Genomic DNA, 17,394 nt, shown 5'->3' with positions numbered 1-17,394 from the left:
GAAATTCAAAACCAAACCATGGCTCAATATCTTTCTTATTCACTCATCACGTTATTCTTATTCCTAAAAGTAAAATTAAATATATAAATGTGTAATATTTTTCAACGTATATTATTTAAGTGATTTACTGCACACAAACTGAAAACACCAACTAAACAACGAAAAACAACCACCAGAAAGAAGATAACTTCGTCAACAATTCCACCTATCTTTCCAAGTAGAACTGAAACATCTATTTCCCTGAAACACCTCAAAACAGTATCTGAAACAACTTTTTCAAATAATTTTCAAACAAACCTACCAAAATAATTTCACAGAAAAGAATTATAAAAAACAACCTCACACAAAAAGACATTAATTCTATAAACAACTTAAAACGAGACAACAACATCAAAATTCTAAAAAACAGATAAGAGTAATGAAAAATGAACAACATATTGTCAGACACAAACAATACGGGGTTGTGTAACTGAAAGTAGGAATGTAGAGGGCGTGCTTAGATGTTTGATTATATTTATTAATATAGGTTTTTTTGTTTGTTTGGGAATTTCGCACAAGGCTACTCGAGGGCTATCTGTGCTAGCCGTCCCTAATTTAGCAGTGTAAGACTAGAGGGAAGGCAGCTAGTCATCACCACCCACCGCCAACTCTTGGGCTACTCTTTTACCAACGAATAGTGGGATTGACCGTCACATTATACACCCCCACGGCTGGGAGGGCGAGCATGTTTAGCGCGACGCGGGCGCGAACCCGCGACCCTCGGATTACGAGTCGCACGCCTTACGCGCTAGGGCATGCCGGGCCATTAATATAGGTATAAAGGTGTTCCTTTGTATTGGTTTATTTTGGGATTGAGTTGTTGTATAAGTAAGGTTTCTTTAATTTTGCGTTTGTTTATGTTTGTTTCATTATTTAGTATTTGGGTTTTTTCTATGGTTATGTTCAGTTTATTTGATTTGGAGTGTTCGAAAACGTGTGAAGGTGACTTTTTGTGTTCCTTGAATCTGGTTTCAATTTTTCTACTTGTTTCTCCAATATAGAAGTCGTGGGAGTTAACACATTGTATTTTGTATATAATGTTGGTGTGGTGTGTGTCAGTATAGTTATTACACAGTAGAGACCTCAGTTTAGTGCTTGATTTTGAATAAATTTGGGTATTAACTGGAATGCCATGTTTTGTTACTAGTTTTTGCGAAATGTTTGTTATTTTTATGCTGATGTCGGGAATATATGGTATGTAGCAGTATATGGTTTTGTGATTTTTTTTATTCGTGAGATATATTTACTTTTGTGAGTTTATTTTGCTTTTTGTTTTGGTGTGTGCGTATAATGTTTTCTACGGTTTGTGGAGGAAACTTATTGATGTTGATGAAGTATTGTTTTATTTTGTCTAATTCATTGTTAATTTTATCTGGTTAGCGTAGCTTTATGACTCTTTATTTGGTTGAGTTTTTGTTTTGTTTCATGTGCTGAGTCCCAAGGAATGTATAGTCCAGTATGGGTGATTTTTCAGTTGATTTCTGTTTTAAATTGTGTATCGGTTCATGTAATTTTGAGGTTAAGAAATGATATTTGATTGCTTTCTTCCCGTTCACATGTGAAGTTAATGTTGGGGTGAATAGAGTTAACGTGATTGAAGAAATTAAGTGTGTGTTCTGCAGATGTGAATCCCGCAATCGTGTCGTCTACATATCTGTGCCAGTATAGGGGTGGATGTAATGCTGTGCTGATTGCTTGTCCTTCAACTTGTGTCATAAAATTATTGGCAAGAAGCCCTACTTATACAACACCTAAGACCGAAATTAAACAAATATTAATAACCTAACATCCACCTGCAACGCTCCCTGCAATCGGTTGCCCGTTTATACTTTCGTTCCTGAGACGTGTGTCCGTCAACGGTCAGTTACAAACTCTGTTTTTCTTGACCTGATGACGGCCTACCAAGGTGGAGACGTTGTTCTCTGTTTTTCATTTTATTTAAATTGGGTTTCTCGTCATCGAGAATTTATTTTCTTCTGTTGAGTATTCCATTTTTTCGCTAAATATATTACGTTTTCACAATTAAAATTTTTAAAGTATATTAATTGTTATTGCTAAAAATAAATAACGTTTAACATTTAATTTTAATGAGCCGATATTTAGTTTCTCAAGAAAATAATGCAAAATGTGTACTGATACTTCAACGTATGGATACAGATCTGCAAACAGATTACAAATAAGTAGCTTTTGAACTCGACGTTGAACTTTGAAATTGCAGACTGCTTAATACTAGTAGTAATAGTCAACTTGTGTAGTAATTGTTTAAAATTCTACTGATTTGAACTCGTTGCTAAGACTGGAAGAACTACAGTTTATTTTACTTCACATTCTCGTCTGTAAAGTATAATAGTTACGTTTATTGGCCAGAAAAAAAAAAATCCGCTGTTGTTCTTTTGTTATATTTAAAAGGTATTAACTAGTAATAATGTTAGTTATACTGTATTTAACTTGTTAAGTACTTTACTCTAGTTGCCTTTATTGAAACTTGTACAGAATTTCCGCAGTAACATATCGGGTGTTAGACGCATCCATTTGTAATAGTGTAGTTAATAACTCAAAGTTGTTACAGTTCTTGATCATAATATTAATTAGAATGTCTTCAACATCATTATAGGTTAGACTTGTTTATGGATCAAATAAGTGAACAACAAAACATAAAATATTGAATTAGCAACTATACAAGAAATGGATGCGTCTCAAATGTCCGATATGTTACTGGAGAAATTCTTTGCAAGCACCCTGTTATTTATGTGTGAAAATTTTAGGTGTATGAAAATGTGAAGATTTAAAAACTAAGTTTAATTTATGCCGATATCTGAAATTGTGAAATTAATTAGGTTAAGTTGCCTCAAATGACATTGCAAGTGTATTGTCTGCTCTCTCTCTCTCTCTGTATGGGTATATACAGTTGGGAAGATGTTTATATATCTGGGAGGGTCAGGTTTCGTTAACCACTTCCTCCTTCCTTGAAATTTTGGTTTAACAACTGTTAAGTGTATATGATACACAAGGGCCAGAGTAACTTATCGGGGCCCCTTTCAGGGCAATCAATATTCATGCACAATGTAAGCGCTAAAAATTTTGCAAATTTAACAGTCTGAAGAGTTCACCATTCATATGGGTCTGAAGTTGTGCATTTTTATGTTTAGTTTGTGAATACTACAAGTATGTGTTTTGTTTGTTTTTGTTGTTGTTTTCAATTTCGCGCAAAGCTACATGAGGACTATCTGCACTTGGTAAGTGTAACAAAATATAACATTCAAGAAATAAAAATTACGTTTAACATTGTAATTTGCTTATGAATGCTCGTTAATTAATGTTGAATATTATGAAATTAATGATTGAAAATTTTTATAATACCATGAAAATAAAATCACAAAATAATTCAAACTGTTCTTAAAATATTGTAAACATTGAATATGGGATTAATCTGTTGTATATACATTAATATTGATTAACAGAGTCCTACACTAAGTAGCTTATCTTTAAACATAGTCTATGGAATACTCTTTTCTCTAACTAGCAAAAATAAAACTAGTCACTATTATTGTTTAAATATTTTGATGTTTTTAACCCTGAGAGCAAAATTAAGCATTTTGTTTTCTTTGGGTTTCACTGCAACCAAGATCTATGTGATACCTGATGTAAGACAAATTTATGTTCTTGTAAGCTACAACATAAAGTTAAAGTTTCAGGTTTTTGTACTTGTTCTGTTTTCAGAAAAGTTAACTTGAAATCATTGCTTGTTTTTATGGCATTATTCTTTCAGGAAAATACATTATTTGTAAAGATGCAATTCATTTTCATTCTGCTAAAGTATAGATTAGTAGTTTGATAAGTTCAGCAAAATAATTTGCTAGATTTTCAAATTTCTCAGGAGTTAGCCAGATGGAACCACATTCATACGATTGGTTATTTTCTGTTTATTCCAGGTGTCACTGAAACTGAGAAACAAGAAGATTAAAATACTGTTACAGCCATGCCTTTGGATGAGGTTAAGTACATTTATGGTGCCTTTTTTTAATTCCATTGTTTCTGAAAACGTTGGTTGTTTAGAAAATGTTCTGCTATAATTCCCTTTTCTACTTTGGATATTTTCTTTAAGTGAAATTACGAGTCATAGGTTTAATTGTAGTTTTTTTTCTGAGCTTGTGGTTTCTTTTATGTCACAGTGGTGTCACTCCGAGTTATTTGTTTCATTTTCCTCACTGTTACTTTATCTTTCTTTCCCATGAATTTTATTTTGTGATTCTTGTTGTCTCCAGTCCTGCTAGTTTTGGTAGTCACCTCTGTCTGATTTTATTTTTGGATGCAGTCTACCCAATTACCTCTTGTCTGTTGGCACAATCCACATGGTTACTTTTTATCACTACTGCTTGGGGTTTCATGTCAGAAAAGGTTTGGATTACAATTTCCATTAACAAATTTAATTATTTAATTAATAACACAGTAGAACAGCTTCTTTTAGTTGCTAATTACTAAATTTATTTGGAAGTGCATTCACAAGCATTTGTAATAAGTGGAAAGCTTAACACTCTCATGACTTCATGTAACTTCTCACTTTAATGTTTAGACACATTGTGAGAACAACCTCTGGATTAGCATTAGGGATATGCTCTGCTACCTTTGCAAATGTAATCATGTCATTAGATAGATAGAGTGAAAGCAAAAATCCAGGCAGTTGAAAGCAAGTTCTTAACTGCTGACAAGAATAATTGCTACAAGGTACCTTCAGACTGCTGTCTTATCATCTTGAAGATACGAACTTCATCAAATAAACCATATGACTTGCAAGATTAGTTGCAACTAAACTAGTACTCAGTTCATTCTTAACCAATGGCAGAATCTTGGCATTTTGAAGGTCTTCGTCGGTCATTCTAGTGGAGGTATAGTATGTGATAAGTAAAGGTATACTCAACAGTCAGTTTAAAGTTGAATTTCCTTCAATTTGAAGTAATATTAGACCCCACTCAAGTTTTTTTAGACTCTTCAATACAATGACCAATTTAAGAAAACTCCATGTTGAACAAGAAACTGATCAATAAATAGATTCATGTGCTGGCTATAAATTTTTACACTTAAATAAATGTTTATATCCTTCAAAATAATTTTCAACCAAACGTCTTTCATTCTAAAATGTTCTGCCCAATCCGATTAACAAAAAACCTTGAAAATATTTTATGTGTAACCTTTTCCATTTCACTCTGAACATCCACTTCCGTGTAATTGAAGTTTCAAACAAATTTTTATAAACACAAGGAATGTCGAGAAATCTTTGAAGTACAAAATAATTACAATAATTACTTTGTGTAAGTATTTGTCTAAAATTGTTATGAAAATTAAAACAATGTTGATAAATATATTAACATTAGTGTTATATTTTTAATGACTATCCTTTTCTATCCAAATTGTGTATTTAATCACACATCAGGAGATTGAAAAGCAGTATTCTGTAGTCTTGTGGTCTCATCGCTTTCCTCAAGAAAATGCTATGCAAACCTATATCAGTGAAGGAGCTAAAGGTATAACAATTTTGGTTGAATATTGAATTATCTGTCATGAAACAAAGGTTTATAATTTATTGGGAATGTATGGAAAATACCAAATAACTTAGTCGGCATAACCATTTGATCAGAAGCATTTGTGTACAGATTAACGCTTTTGTCTATCCACAGTTGCACATGTCAAGTATTTGTGCTATGACTTTTGATAGAGCATGTGCATCTACACAAAATTTGGTAGGCTTTTAGTAAAGATTACAAGTATTTTGTATGCAAAAATCAGATTTTTACTGAAATATTTTTACTGAAGATTTGTTTGTGAAAATAGAGTATTTCATTACTAGTCTGAGTTCAAAGAGGCTTCATGGTGGGATTTAAAAAGAAACTGTTCTTCATCCCAAATATCTCAAGTATTATTTGTGTAATTCTTAATACATTCCAAACATGTGTTTTCCACATGCAAAATTTTAAAATGCTTGGCAACCTGTGTCTAGTAACATTCGAGTTCAAAGGTCATAGCAAAAATAGATAATTGTTACTTTTTATTTATTTTTCTATATTTTAAAAAATATAAGTTTAATAATTTATTTCTAAATAGTAGTAATATATAATATACAATAATTGAAATGTAACTGTATATTACAAACTACTAGTCCACTAAAACACAGTCTAGACAGGGAAGACTGATGGTAAGTTTTATATTATTGGACATGTAACATGAGTGTATGTGCACCTTGTCACACTGGACATACAGTACTGTTACATTTATATAGATAAGTGGTTACATGGACAAACAACAGACAGTACAAAAGAGTCAATATAATGTATAGCATTATGAGACTTAAGCTGGTTTGTCTGAACATTTGTATTTTCATGTTATAACATGTAGTCATGTAGCATGAAACAAACATAACCTATTACCTATTCTGTTATGATGGTTACAAGTTTGGCCAAGTGACAGACCCCACACAGTTAGAGTATAGAAAAGAACATACAATATAAAGTCTTTCAGAAAACAAACATTTGTAATGTATTTTCGAGGTTTTAGAGATTACATAAATAATATTTGAGATTTTTGGGATGAAAAATAGTTTAAAATCATAACATGAAATCACTTTTCACTCAAACTTGTTACCAAACAGACCAATATTTTCACAAACAAATCTTTAGTAAAAATATTTCAATGAAAAATATTATTTTTTGTATGCAAAAAACTTGTAATCTTTACTAAAAAGTGCCAATAGGTATATAAACTTGTGTATATTATATCAAGCCTGTTGTGAAATGGTTATGCTACTAGAGGATGCAGAACTTCCTGTTGGAGTCGGGTGGAGCATCACAAGAAATACCCCCAGAGGATGTTAAAAATCAAGACTACCAGAAACATTATATCTGTTAGTTTGTGGATTTTGTTGTTTTAACATAAATTACTGTGAATATACATGCTTTTGCTTGCCTGAGAAGTAGTTACATAGACATACAACAGGCAGTACTGCTATATGTATACAGATAAGTAGTGAGATAGACATACACATGACAGTACTGTTATATGTATACAGATAAGTAGTGAGATAGACATACAAATGACAGTGCTGTTATATGGATAAGTAGTTATGTGGACATACAACATGCAGTACTGTTATATAGATAAATAGTTACATGGATATACAACAGACAGTACTGTTATTTATATAAATAAGTAATTAGATGGACATACAAAAGACAGTACTGTTATATAGATAAGTAGTTAAGTGGACACACAACAGACAGTACTATTATATTTATATAGATACATGGACAGGTAGAGAATGGATATTACGTACACACCATTTACCATATGACAGAAATATTTAGTCATAAGGCAAAGAGTGACACTTAACACAGTGATTGTATTAATTAAGACCCTCCAGGATTAAAACTAATAGAAATGGCACAAACAAAATTAAAATAGCCAGGTGAATAATTAGTCAAAGAATGTGGGTGATTTATCTGGCACTTTTAAGCAGAATTGAGTTTTTATGGAAATTTATTTTGTGAAATTAACTTTAAAATATTTCTAAAAGTATTGAAAGAATAAAATGATTCAGATAACCATCATTAAAAGTTCATGAACCTGTATTACAATTGATGGCAGAGTGTAGGTGAACTATTTAATTATAATTTAATTAGGTTAAAACTGTACATGAAATAACACCTTAAGTGGTTTAATATGTATAACCAAACTGAACAGCAGTAGTAGCAAGGAAATTATGTGTAACTTTGTATAGTATATAAACACAATGATAACATAACAGTTGGCAAACTCATATTTACAAGATGTTGTAAAAGCGGGGTTACTGAGAGTACATTGTCTAATATTATTTTCTTGTTTTGCTAGCAAGTGAAAGGTTGAAGAAAGAGATTCCTTGTCAGTTAGGGATAAGTTATGGATTTGGTAAACGAGAAAAGCTTGATATATTTGGAGCAGATAAAGTTCCAGCAGGTGAGTCATCTATATTAATGTTTAGGCAAACTTTGATAACTCATATGTAACCAGTTTTCAGAAATTTCACAAATTCTAAGTGAAGTTTAGAGACTACGATTAAAGTCTGTATATTTATTATATTAACTAGAACTTTCTGTGTACAATAAAAGTGGTTCAGACCTACTGTAGATACAGAAGTATAATGTTTACAGTAGAGCATCAGAAAATTCTGAAACTTTCATGTTTGAGACACTTTAACTCTATTATTATGAGTCATGGATTAAAAACCACGTCACTTCATGTTTGTTGACTCTCATTCAAAATATTATTAAACTACCATTTATGGACACGTGTCAATAAGTTTGGTATCAATTTGTAGGTTATAATTCAAGATGTATTATGACACATTAGATAATTTCTTAATTTAAAAGTAAGTATTAGAAAATAAACCCTAAATATTGAATTTTTTTGTACGTTGAATGAGGCATTGATTCAAATGAGATGTTTATAATGTAGAAATACAAATTTTGTAGTTTCTCATGAATTAGGAACTCCAATTATCAATATTGACGAGGTAGAATCTAAACTAAGGACCTTCTATTTCTTTCTCTCTATAATTTTTTATTTACCGTTCTATGTTTTAAGAACACTGAAATTGAATAACTTGTTTTTATATAGTTATTTTATATATACCTATTAGATATAGGTATTTAACTAAAAAAACAACAACTTAATTTTGTGAGGGATACTGCTTATAATTCTGGGTATGAAATTATTAGTAAGTCAATAGGGCTAAATGCAAGGCTTAGGCTTCTATGTGAGGATGAGCGGATAGACTGGATGGAATTGTGGGATCAGTTCAGTGGAATAAACATTTTTGGAATGGATTGTTTACATTTAAATATTGTAGGGCTGGCTTGTTTGTTAAGTCTGTTTGCTGTAAGGGAAGTTTTAAACTAGGACTAGACAGTGATGAGGGCCAGTAAAACTAAATGCAAAAAAGATTAAGAGGCAGAAAAAAGTTTAGCACAGGAAATGAGTATAGAAGTAATTATGAGGATAAGCTAAATTGTTATTATTGTAGGACTAGAAATTTAAGAAATACAACAGATGACTTAAGGGCACAGTTGGAATGAAAGATTTTGATGTTATGGGGTTAACTGAAACATGGTTAAAAGTGGATGATTTTGATGACAGGAGTTTATTTGAAATACAGGGTTACAGGTTATTTAATAGAGATAGAATATTTAGGGGAAGAAGAAGTGGCTTTTATACACTGCTGGCCAAAATTTTAAGGCCAGTGAACATGAAGAAAAAATATGCATTTTGTATTGTTAGACTCGACCACTTATTTGAGTAGAGCTTCGAAAGATGAAAATAAGAAAAGGAAAAAAAAACAAACTTTTTTTGCGTTTAATAGGAAAAATGTGAACACTATGATATTAGTCTAAATACTAGCTGGTCAAAAGTTTAAGACCATACCAGAAAGAAGTCCTAAACAGGGTAGGAAATGCCTAACAAGAGGTCTCAGTAGTGAGTTGCACGGCCATCATTGCAAGTAACTTCAAACATTCGCATTGGCATGGTCAATATAAGTGTTTGCAGAAAGGCTGGCTGGAATGTTATTGCAAGTGCTGAAGATGGCTTCACGAAGATCATGCACTGTTTGGAATTGACGTCCATTCCTATAAGCTTCTCTTGCTATCTGCCCTCAACATTTTCAATGGAATTCAGTTCGGGCAAACACATTGGATGGTCCAAAAGAATCATGTTATTTGCCATGAAAATGTCCTGCAGGCATTGTGGATTGCAACATTGTCCTGCTGAAAGATCCAGTCATTTCCACACAAGTGAGGGCCTTCAGTCAGTAAAGATGCTCTCTCCAACATGCCAATGTTGCCAGCTGCTGTTTGACGCCCCTGTATAACCTGAAGCTCCATTGTTCCATGGAAAGAGAAAGCACCCCAGATCATGATGGAACCTCCTCCACTGTGTCATGCAGAAAATGTCCCCAGTAGGATAACCTTATCATGCCAGTAACGTTGGAAGCCATCTGGACCATCCAGATTAAATTTTTTCTCATCAGAGAACAAAACATTCTTCCTGTTTTCTATGTCCCATGTTTGGTGCTTGTCAGCAAAGTTTAACCGAGCTGTTTCGTGATGTGGAAGAAGGTGTGGCTTTTGAAGACGTTTACAGTTTTTAAAGCCTTTCTCTCATGGATGCCACCTTATTGTTCTTGAGCTGCATTCTGCATCCATAAGGGCCTCAATGTGGTTCAATAATCGGCTGGTGTCTTGCCGGACAACCTGTGGAATTTTCCTGCTCAACGCCAGCATAATTCTCTTTCCATGTTCCTCAGGGTCTTTTAAGAAATTTTCAACAGCAGTTTTACTACGCCCAATCTTACTAGCGATGGCACGTTGGGAGAGAAGTTGCTTTTGCAGCTCGACAATTCTGCCACATTCAAACTTTGTCAACTTTTTAGCCTTTGCCATGTTTTTACCCAATGTAACACATGATATGTCAGTGAGAGATGTTGACAACGCTAATGCTTGAACATAAATGACTAAATTTCGTTACATGTTTACCAATTAACACTTCGTTTCAGTATGGTCTTAAACTTTTGACCAGCTAGTATTTAGACTAATTTCATAGTGTTCACATTTTCCTTATTAAATGCTAAAAAAGTTTTTTTTTATTTTTCCTTTTCTTATTTTCATCTTTTGAAGCTCTAATTAAATAAGTGGTTGAGTCTAACAAAAATGCATATTTTTGGTTATGTTCATTGGCCTTAAGATTTTGGCTGGCAGTGTAGCTGAAGGTAAGGGTGTAGGTTTGGTATATCTGGAATTTTGGAAAGCATTTAACAAAGTATCACATAAAAGGCTTGTAAGAAATTATCTCTGCAGGTATGGGGGATAAGTTAGGAAACTGGATAGAAAAGTGGCTGGATGGAAGAAACCAGAAAGTTGTTATGAATGGAATTTAGTCAAACTGGATTAATATAACAATTGGGTGTACCTCAGGGCTCAGTCTTAGGACCTTTCCTCTCTTATTTTCTGAAGGAATGGTCAATAAATTATTTAAATTTGCAGATGATAATAGAGGCTTGGTTGTTGCTGGCTGTGAAGAGGATGTTGATGATTTACAAAGGGATTTAGATCGTTTATTGAGTTGGAAAAATAAATAGCAGATGAGTTTTAATTGTAATAAATGCAAAATAATGCATGTGGGTTATCATAATCTGAATTGTATTATTTCTGTGGGAATAAATTTAACAAAATTATGAAAGGAATCTTGGTGTAGTAGTTGATCAGTTTTTAAAGTCATCCAAACAATTTATTGTTTTTAATGGTGGGGCAAATGGGATTTTAGGTTGTATCTACAGATTTATTGAATTACAGGATTAAAGAGGTTATAATTTGTTTGAATAGGTCACTGGTTAGGCTGCATTTGGAATTGTGTTCACTCTTAGGCTTTCTACCTTAGGAACGATATCAAATTTTTGAAAATGTTTCAGAGAAGGGTTACGAGAATGGTGCCTGGGATGCAGTGGTTGTCATATGAGGATAGGCTGAAATCCCTGAAGCTGTTTTCTCTTGAAAAATGAAGAGTTAAGGAGAATCTGATTGAGGTTTGAAGATTGTATAGGGAATTCATTCTCTCTCTATCATTTATCTCTGTCCATTTTTTTTTTTATACCAGGTCATGTTGGTATTCATGGGAATGAGCTACCTGACAGAGTCACAAAGTCCATCTGCTCTGGCTCTATCACCACCATCCCTGTTCCATACATGGATGTTGGTCCAGTTATCAAAACCTGACTGTACACCAGTTAGCAATTGTCTTGGAGTGATCAGCAAGATAATATGCTGTTTTAAATGAAGTCTTCTTTAGTTCTTTGGCCATCTTGTTTCTGTAAAGATCAAAGGAAGGAAGTTGTTTTGGCTATGTATTGGTCACAGTTTTTTAACTCACCACTTCCTTTTATCTGGTACCGATGCACCAATGTGTGGTTTGTGTGTCACTCGGGTTACAATCATACATATTTTATCATCATGCCATCGTTACAACCAAGAACGACAAAATTTTATTTTTATTTTTATTAGTATTTTTACAAAATACTAGACCATTGAAACATGGTGAAGACATCTCTTTGTGAAGGCTAAAGGTGAGTTTTATATTTTGGACATCATAATATGAATGCACATGCCTTGCATGTTTGTAACTTCTGCATTAGCGATGAACAGCTGATTGGTCAATATAATAAAAGTAATATATAAATGTATAATGTTATGAAACTTAAGCCATGTAGGCTCAATATTTTGTGTTATAATACATTGTCATTCTGGAATGAAAAAATCATAATTTATGTTCATTTTGCAAGTTTTTATGGTGATTATGAGATCTGTTGAATTGTCAGATCTCACATCAAGTGAGATTAGAGTATATAACAGATGGAAGATAAAGTTCTACTGAAAACAAACTTTGAAATATATGTTGGAGATTTCAGAAATTAAACAAGTATTTGAGATTATAATTCAAGCTTTAATATAATATATGAATTAATTTCTTATTTTAAAAGTAAATATTAAAAGAACACATCTAAATATAGATTTTAGTAAGTCACATGGTATGTTGATTGTAACACTGTTTAAAATTAGATGTTTGTGATGTCAAAATACTAAATATATAGTTTTATATAAATTGGGAACTCAAATTACTAATATTATCGAGCTATAATATAAAATAAGAACCTAATATTTGTTTATTTTGGTGAGATATGGTTTATGTACTGAATCAAATACAGTGGCCCCCTTTACCCGTTTTCAGTTATGAAAATGGTTTCTTATATACTCTTACTACAATATATGACATGAATAACCAATGAACAGCTTATAATATCCCTGTAGTGGTTTCCTCAGTCATTTTAATGTGTTAGAAGTCCTCCTTGTTCTTTCAAAGCAAGATTTCAAGGACGTAGGTTAAAAAAGTTTCATACTTTTTAAAGACTTAAATACAGTTTAGTTACTTAGCTTAATAAATTACAGTGGAATTCTGTGATGTCAGTATAGTTATTTATGATTTTTAAGTTATTCAATTGTATATATAAAAAACCCTAAAGAAATTTGATATTCTCCACATGTGAAATTTTAAAAGGCTCAATAACTTATGCCCAGTAGCAACAGAGTTCAGAGGTCATAGCTATAAGAGATAATTGTTAAGAAAAATGTTTCGTAATATATTTCTAAATAGTAATAATATATTATACATAATGATCTAAATGTTACTGTATAATTCCTAACACTAGTCTACTAAACCACAGCTAAGACCAGGTAAGTCTTGTATTAATAATTATTGGATGCAGTAAAATGAGTACATGTGTACTGTCTCAATGCAAAGTCAATGTAATAAAAATGATAAATATATAACTTTATGAGACTTATGCTGTTTGGACTAAACATTTGTATTTTCATTTTATAACATTTAGTCATTCTAGCTCAAAAAAATTATTTTCTAATATTTTTATGATGGTTATAAGGTTGGTCAATTGACAGACCTCTCATATGATACAGAAACTAAAATATATAGCCTTACTGAAAACAAACATTTGAAATGTATTTATGAGGTTTTAATCAGTGGTGACGAAGTTTTAGAGGTTACACAAGTAATATTTGAGATTTTTGGGATGAAGAATAGTTTTTAATTATAACATGAAATCACTTCACACTTGGACTAACAACCAAACGGTCTCAATAATTTCACAAACAAATCTTTAGTAAAACTATTAAATTAAGAAATCTGATTTTTTGTGCACAAAAAACTTGTAACCTTTACTAAAAGTCTGCCAAATTTTGTGAAGGTACACATACTGTATCAAATGTTATAGTATAAATACTTAATATGTGCAAATGTGTTTATATACTTCTGTACTATACCAAGCCTGTTGTGAAAGGGTTATGTTTACTGTTAAATATTTGCACAAAATCTGAGGGTTAACAAAATAGGTGAATTATTAATTTTATAGATCATGAAGTTTGAATTGTTTTATGCTAAGTGTTATCTATTTTCTAAGCAGGTTTATTGCAAACTTCTTGTGATTTGTTTGTAAAGATGTTAATTTGAAGGAGTCATCGAGATTTGAGATAAAATATTATGAAATTGTATGAAGTAGCATTGATCACTTTAAAACCCTGAACATGAAATATTTTCAAATTAAAATTGATTAAATTAGATACTTTTTTCTTTTTCTTAATTACAGATTCTCCTATTTTAGTAATAATCCATGGTGGTGGATGGATTATGGGTCGGTAAGTCTATTTTAATATAGTTTCGTTCTCCAATGTCTAATTAAATAAATTATATGTCTCTATTAATGCATCCCTTATATCATAAACAACAGAACTTAAAATAACTTTACATTTTTTTTAACAATATGAAATAAACTTTTCTGCTGTCACACATGATTGTCACTCATTGAGGAAAGACAAGCTAAATGTGTAAAGAATACCCAAAGGTTCAGGTAAGATTAATTTTGTTATGGAAGAAATAATGATTTATTAGATAATGTGGATAGCCTCTTTCACAAGTGGTCAGAGTTGGTTTTATCATTTACTAAACATTTCATTGCATAATATAAAGCTGTTGTTTATCTTGCATTACAAATTCTAATTTAAATATCAAGTACTTAAAATTAGGTATTTTCTATCTTGTCTTGGATGATGGTTTTATGTAAGGATTAAAATGTGGTATTCATGCATAAGAATACTTGATTACCCTGATCTAACCCTAAATTTAAAATGTTTCATTTGTGGTGCTCTAATGGTGTTTTCAGCCGAGAAGATTCAAGTTTTGTAGCTTCACCTTTCATTGATGCAGGAATGTTGTGTGTTGTTGCAGGCTACAGTCTTGCTCCTAAAGGTAAGGCAGAAATATTATAACAGAGAGGAATGTTAGGCTTATTTGAATACACTGAAAAGTAGGCATCTCCTATTCAACAGTTATTACAATCATGGATTTACTGGAGTGCTCAGATAACTTATAAAAAAATGTGGGCAAGTGGCATTCATCAGAACTTAGGAAATAAGTTAGTAAAACTCTTTAATAAGATAGTAGTTTAATAATGGAGGTTATTAAAATGAGTCTGATGTATTGCTTGTTTAACTTACTAAGAAGAAAGATTACTCACAAAGCTGTTACAACCAACATTCCAACCAGATTGGTAATTTTTAATGGTTGAAGAAAATATTGTTAGGAATGTGTAACCTCTAATATTGGGAATTTTTTATGAGACTATCACCACATATTTTAAGACAAATTATTATTTTTTAAAAAAGCTCTTTTATTAGTATTGAGAATATAGCTATAGTGCAAAAATAGGTTGTTTGTCGTTTTATTATGGCACATCGTATTGTCAGATCTTGAACAAATTGATAATGTTTTAAAAATTTTATGAGTTTCAAACTAATGTCAGTAGAATTTTGTGCTTAGTATCACATGGTGTCATATTGTGTTCAGTTTGTTTACAACTTGAATGTTCTGTCCATACTACTAGCAACCCTTGATGATATTGTGGCAGATATGTGTCGAGCTATAGCACATGTTATTGATATGGCAAAGTCTCGAGGTTCGAGGTAAGGGAGCATATATGATACTGAAGTATTTCAACTGATGTAAGTTTTGCTCTATTGTTCTTTTATGGATGGGTTCTTTTAAAATTATTTGATGGAAGTAATTCAGTTCAGTCCACAATAAAATTACTTTATTTCCTTCTGATTTTTTACAAGCTTGAACCACTTGCACATTGTCATAAATTGTGATAGGGCTGCATTACAAATAATATTCAAAACTCTTAACAGTACATGGACTGATGCAAAATGAAATCACCTTATTTGCACCAAGTAACCATGATAAGTAACATTGAAGTGGTTCACTCTCTTTCTTGAAAACCATATACATTTCACAACTCTCATGTATGTGATCTAGCTTTAAATATGCCAGAACACTGTCACATCCTTAAAAGTTTTTTTTAATTATTCTAGGCCTATTTTATCATTATCGTTAAGACCTACAGCTCTCTCCCTAGCTAATATTCAAATTATAAAATTCAAAATGTAGCTTACAATAATAGGAATATTAAAGTCTTTTGTGGTAAAATCTTGCTTGCATACGATGTTGGAATCTAAAAGTTTCAGATTTATACCACCAATACAACTGATATGTATTTCTAATGTTTCCTGTGTTCTATGTCTACAGTGCTTTTCAAAGCATGTTTGTATTGTTTGTTTTTATGCATTATAAATTAGTTTTTTAAATATACAATTTCATAACCTTGATTTCAGTATAAAATGGTTACTTGCATGATAATGAAGCATGTATGTCTCAGAATTTGATACAAAATGTGTAACTACTGATAATAAGGTTCATGTGATATTTTGAATTATTCATTGCAAATTATTTTAAAGAAAACTTGTTTTGCTTAGTTGCAAAAACTATTACTTACATTATTATTAGAAAAAAATATTTTATCAAAAAGAGGTCAATATTTCGACCTTCCTAGGTCATCTTCAGGTTAAGAAAGAGTTTGCAAGTGACCTTTGCCAAACACGTCTTATGGTCGAGGGTGTCCAGCAACGATCAGTTGCAAACTCTTTCTCTTAACCTGAAGATGACCAAGGAATGTCAAAACATTGTTCTCTCCTTATCAATAAAAATGTTAATACCCATACCAGCCATTCTGAAAAACATTTTTATTTCAAGTAGCTTTCTCATCATCAAGAAATAAGGTCAAATTGGTATTTCTTTTATTGAAGATTATTATGCTATTAGAGTATGGTATACAATAATCAAGAAAGTTCTTAATGTGAAGAAATGTTGATTCTCTAGGACAATTCATGGGTAATGTTATGATTTATAAGAATTAGTAGTAAAACTTATACTTGTAAACACTGAACAAAACACAAATGTGTTACATTTAGCAAGATCAGAATTTTTCAAACATGAATTTTAAAAGTACATATATTAGGTCACAGAAAGCAACTATAAATGTAACTGATATCAGTTCTTTAAATTTATGTACAGCTAATTTAAATTTGTAAGGAACTTTTTAAATATTCCCAGATGCATTTTTTGTGCACTTCTTTATCTCATAGAAGAGTTGCTGAAGCGAGGCAACTGTTCTTTAACTTTCTTTTATCTAGTGTTCTACCAATTGATTATTTGTTTACTGGTTCCTGAGATAGTGTAAAGTGTTTGTGTTTTGGCACTACTAAGTGTGTTTAAAGATTTAAAGCTGTTATATTTCTAGCATAACTCAATAAAAAAGTTTATGAAATGAAAATACATAATTTAAATTTACAGCCTTAATAATAAATCTTGTAAACCAGT

General features: G+C 31.6%; 1 protein-coding gene across 12 annotated transcripts in view; it reads left to right on the top strand.

Moving 5' to 3' along the window:
* Window positions 1–1,810: 1,810 nt before the first annotated feature.
* LOC143226669 (kynurenine formamidase-like) overlaps window positions 1,811–17,394 on the top strand; it is a 30,043-nt gene continuing 14,459 nt past the window's right edge. Inside the window, exons 1-8 of one of the 12 annotated variants that reach the window (XM_076457928.1) lie at window positions 1,866–1,945; window positions 3,972–4,033; window positions 5,471–5,561; window positions 6,841–6,934; window positions 7,918–8,022; window positions 14,270–14,318; window positions 14,843–14,928; window positions 15,563–15,641. In XM_076457928.1, the coding sequence (XP_076314043.1) occupies window positions 5,526–5,561; window positions 6,841–6,934; window positions 7,918–8,022; window positions 14,270–14,318; window positions 14,843–14,928; window positions 15,563–15,641 (449 nt within the window). In that variant the 5' untranslated portion in view covers window positions 1,866–1,945; window positions 3,972–4,033; window positions 5,471–5,525. Of the gene's footprint in view, window positions 1,946–1,986; window positions 2,018–2,218; window positions 2,449–2,555; window positions 3,105–3,183; window positions 3,276–3,971; window positions 4,034–5,470; window positions 5,562–6,840; window positions 6,935–7,917; window positions 8,023–14,269; window positions 14,319–14,842; window positions 14,929–15,562; window positions 15,642–17,394 lie in introns of those variants that run through there. The other 11 variants (XM_076457929.1, XM_076457926.1, XM_076457930.1 and 8 more) reach the window with 11 other exon arrangements.

This window comes from Tachypleus tridentatus, chromosome 9 (assembly GCF_004210375.1).
Source record: "Tachypleus tridentatus isolate NWPU-2018 chromosome 9, ASM421037v1, whole genome shotgun sequence".
NCBI lineage: Eukaryota > Metazoa > Arthropoda > Merostomata > Xiphosura > Limulidae > Tachypleus > Tachypleus tridentatus.
The sequence above is the reverse complement of the archived record's forward strand: the minus strand, read 5'-3'. Positions and strand labels throughout refer to the sequence as shown.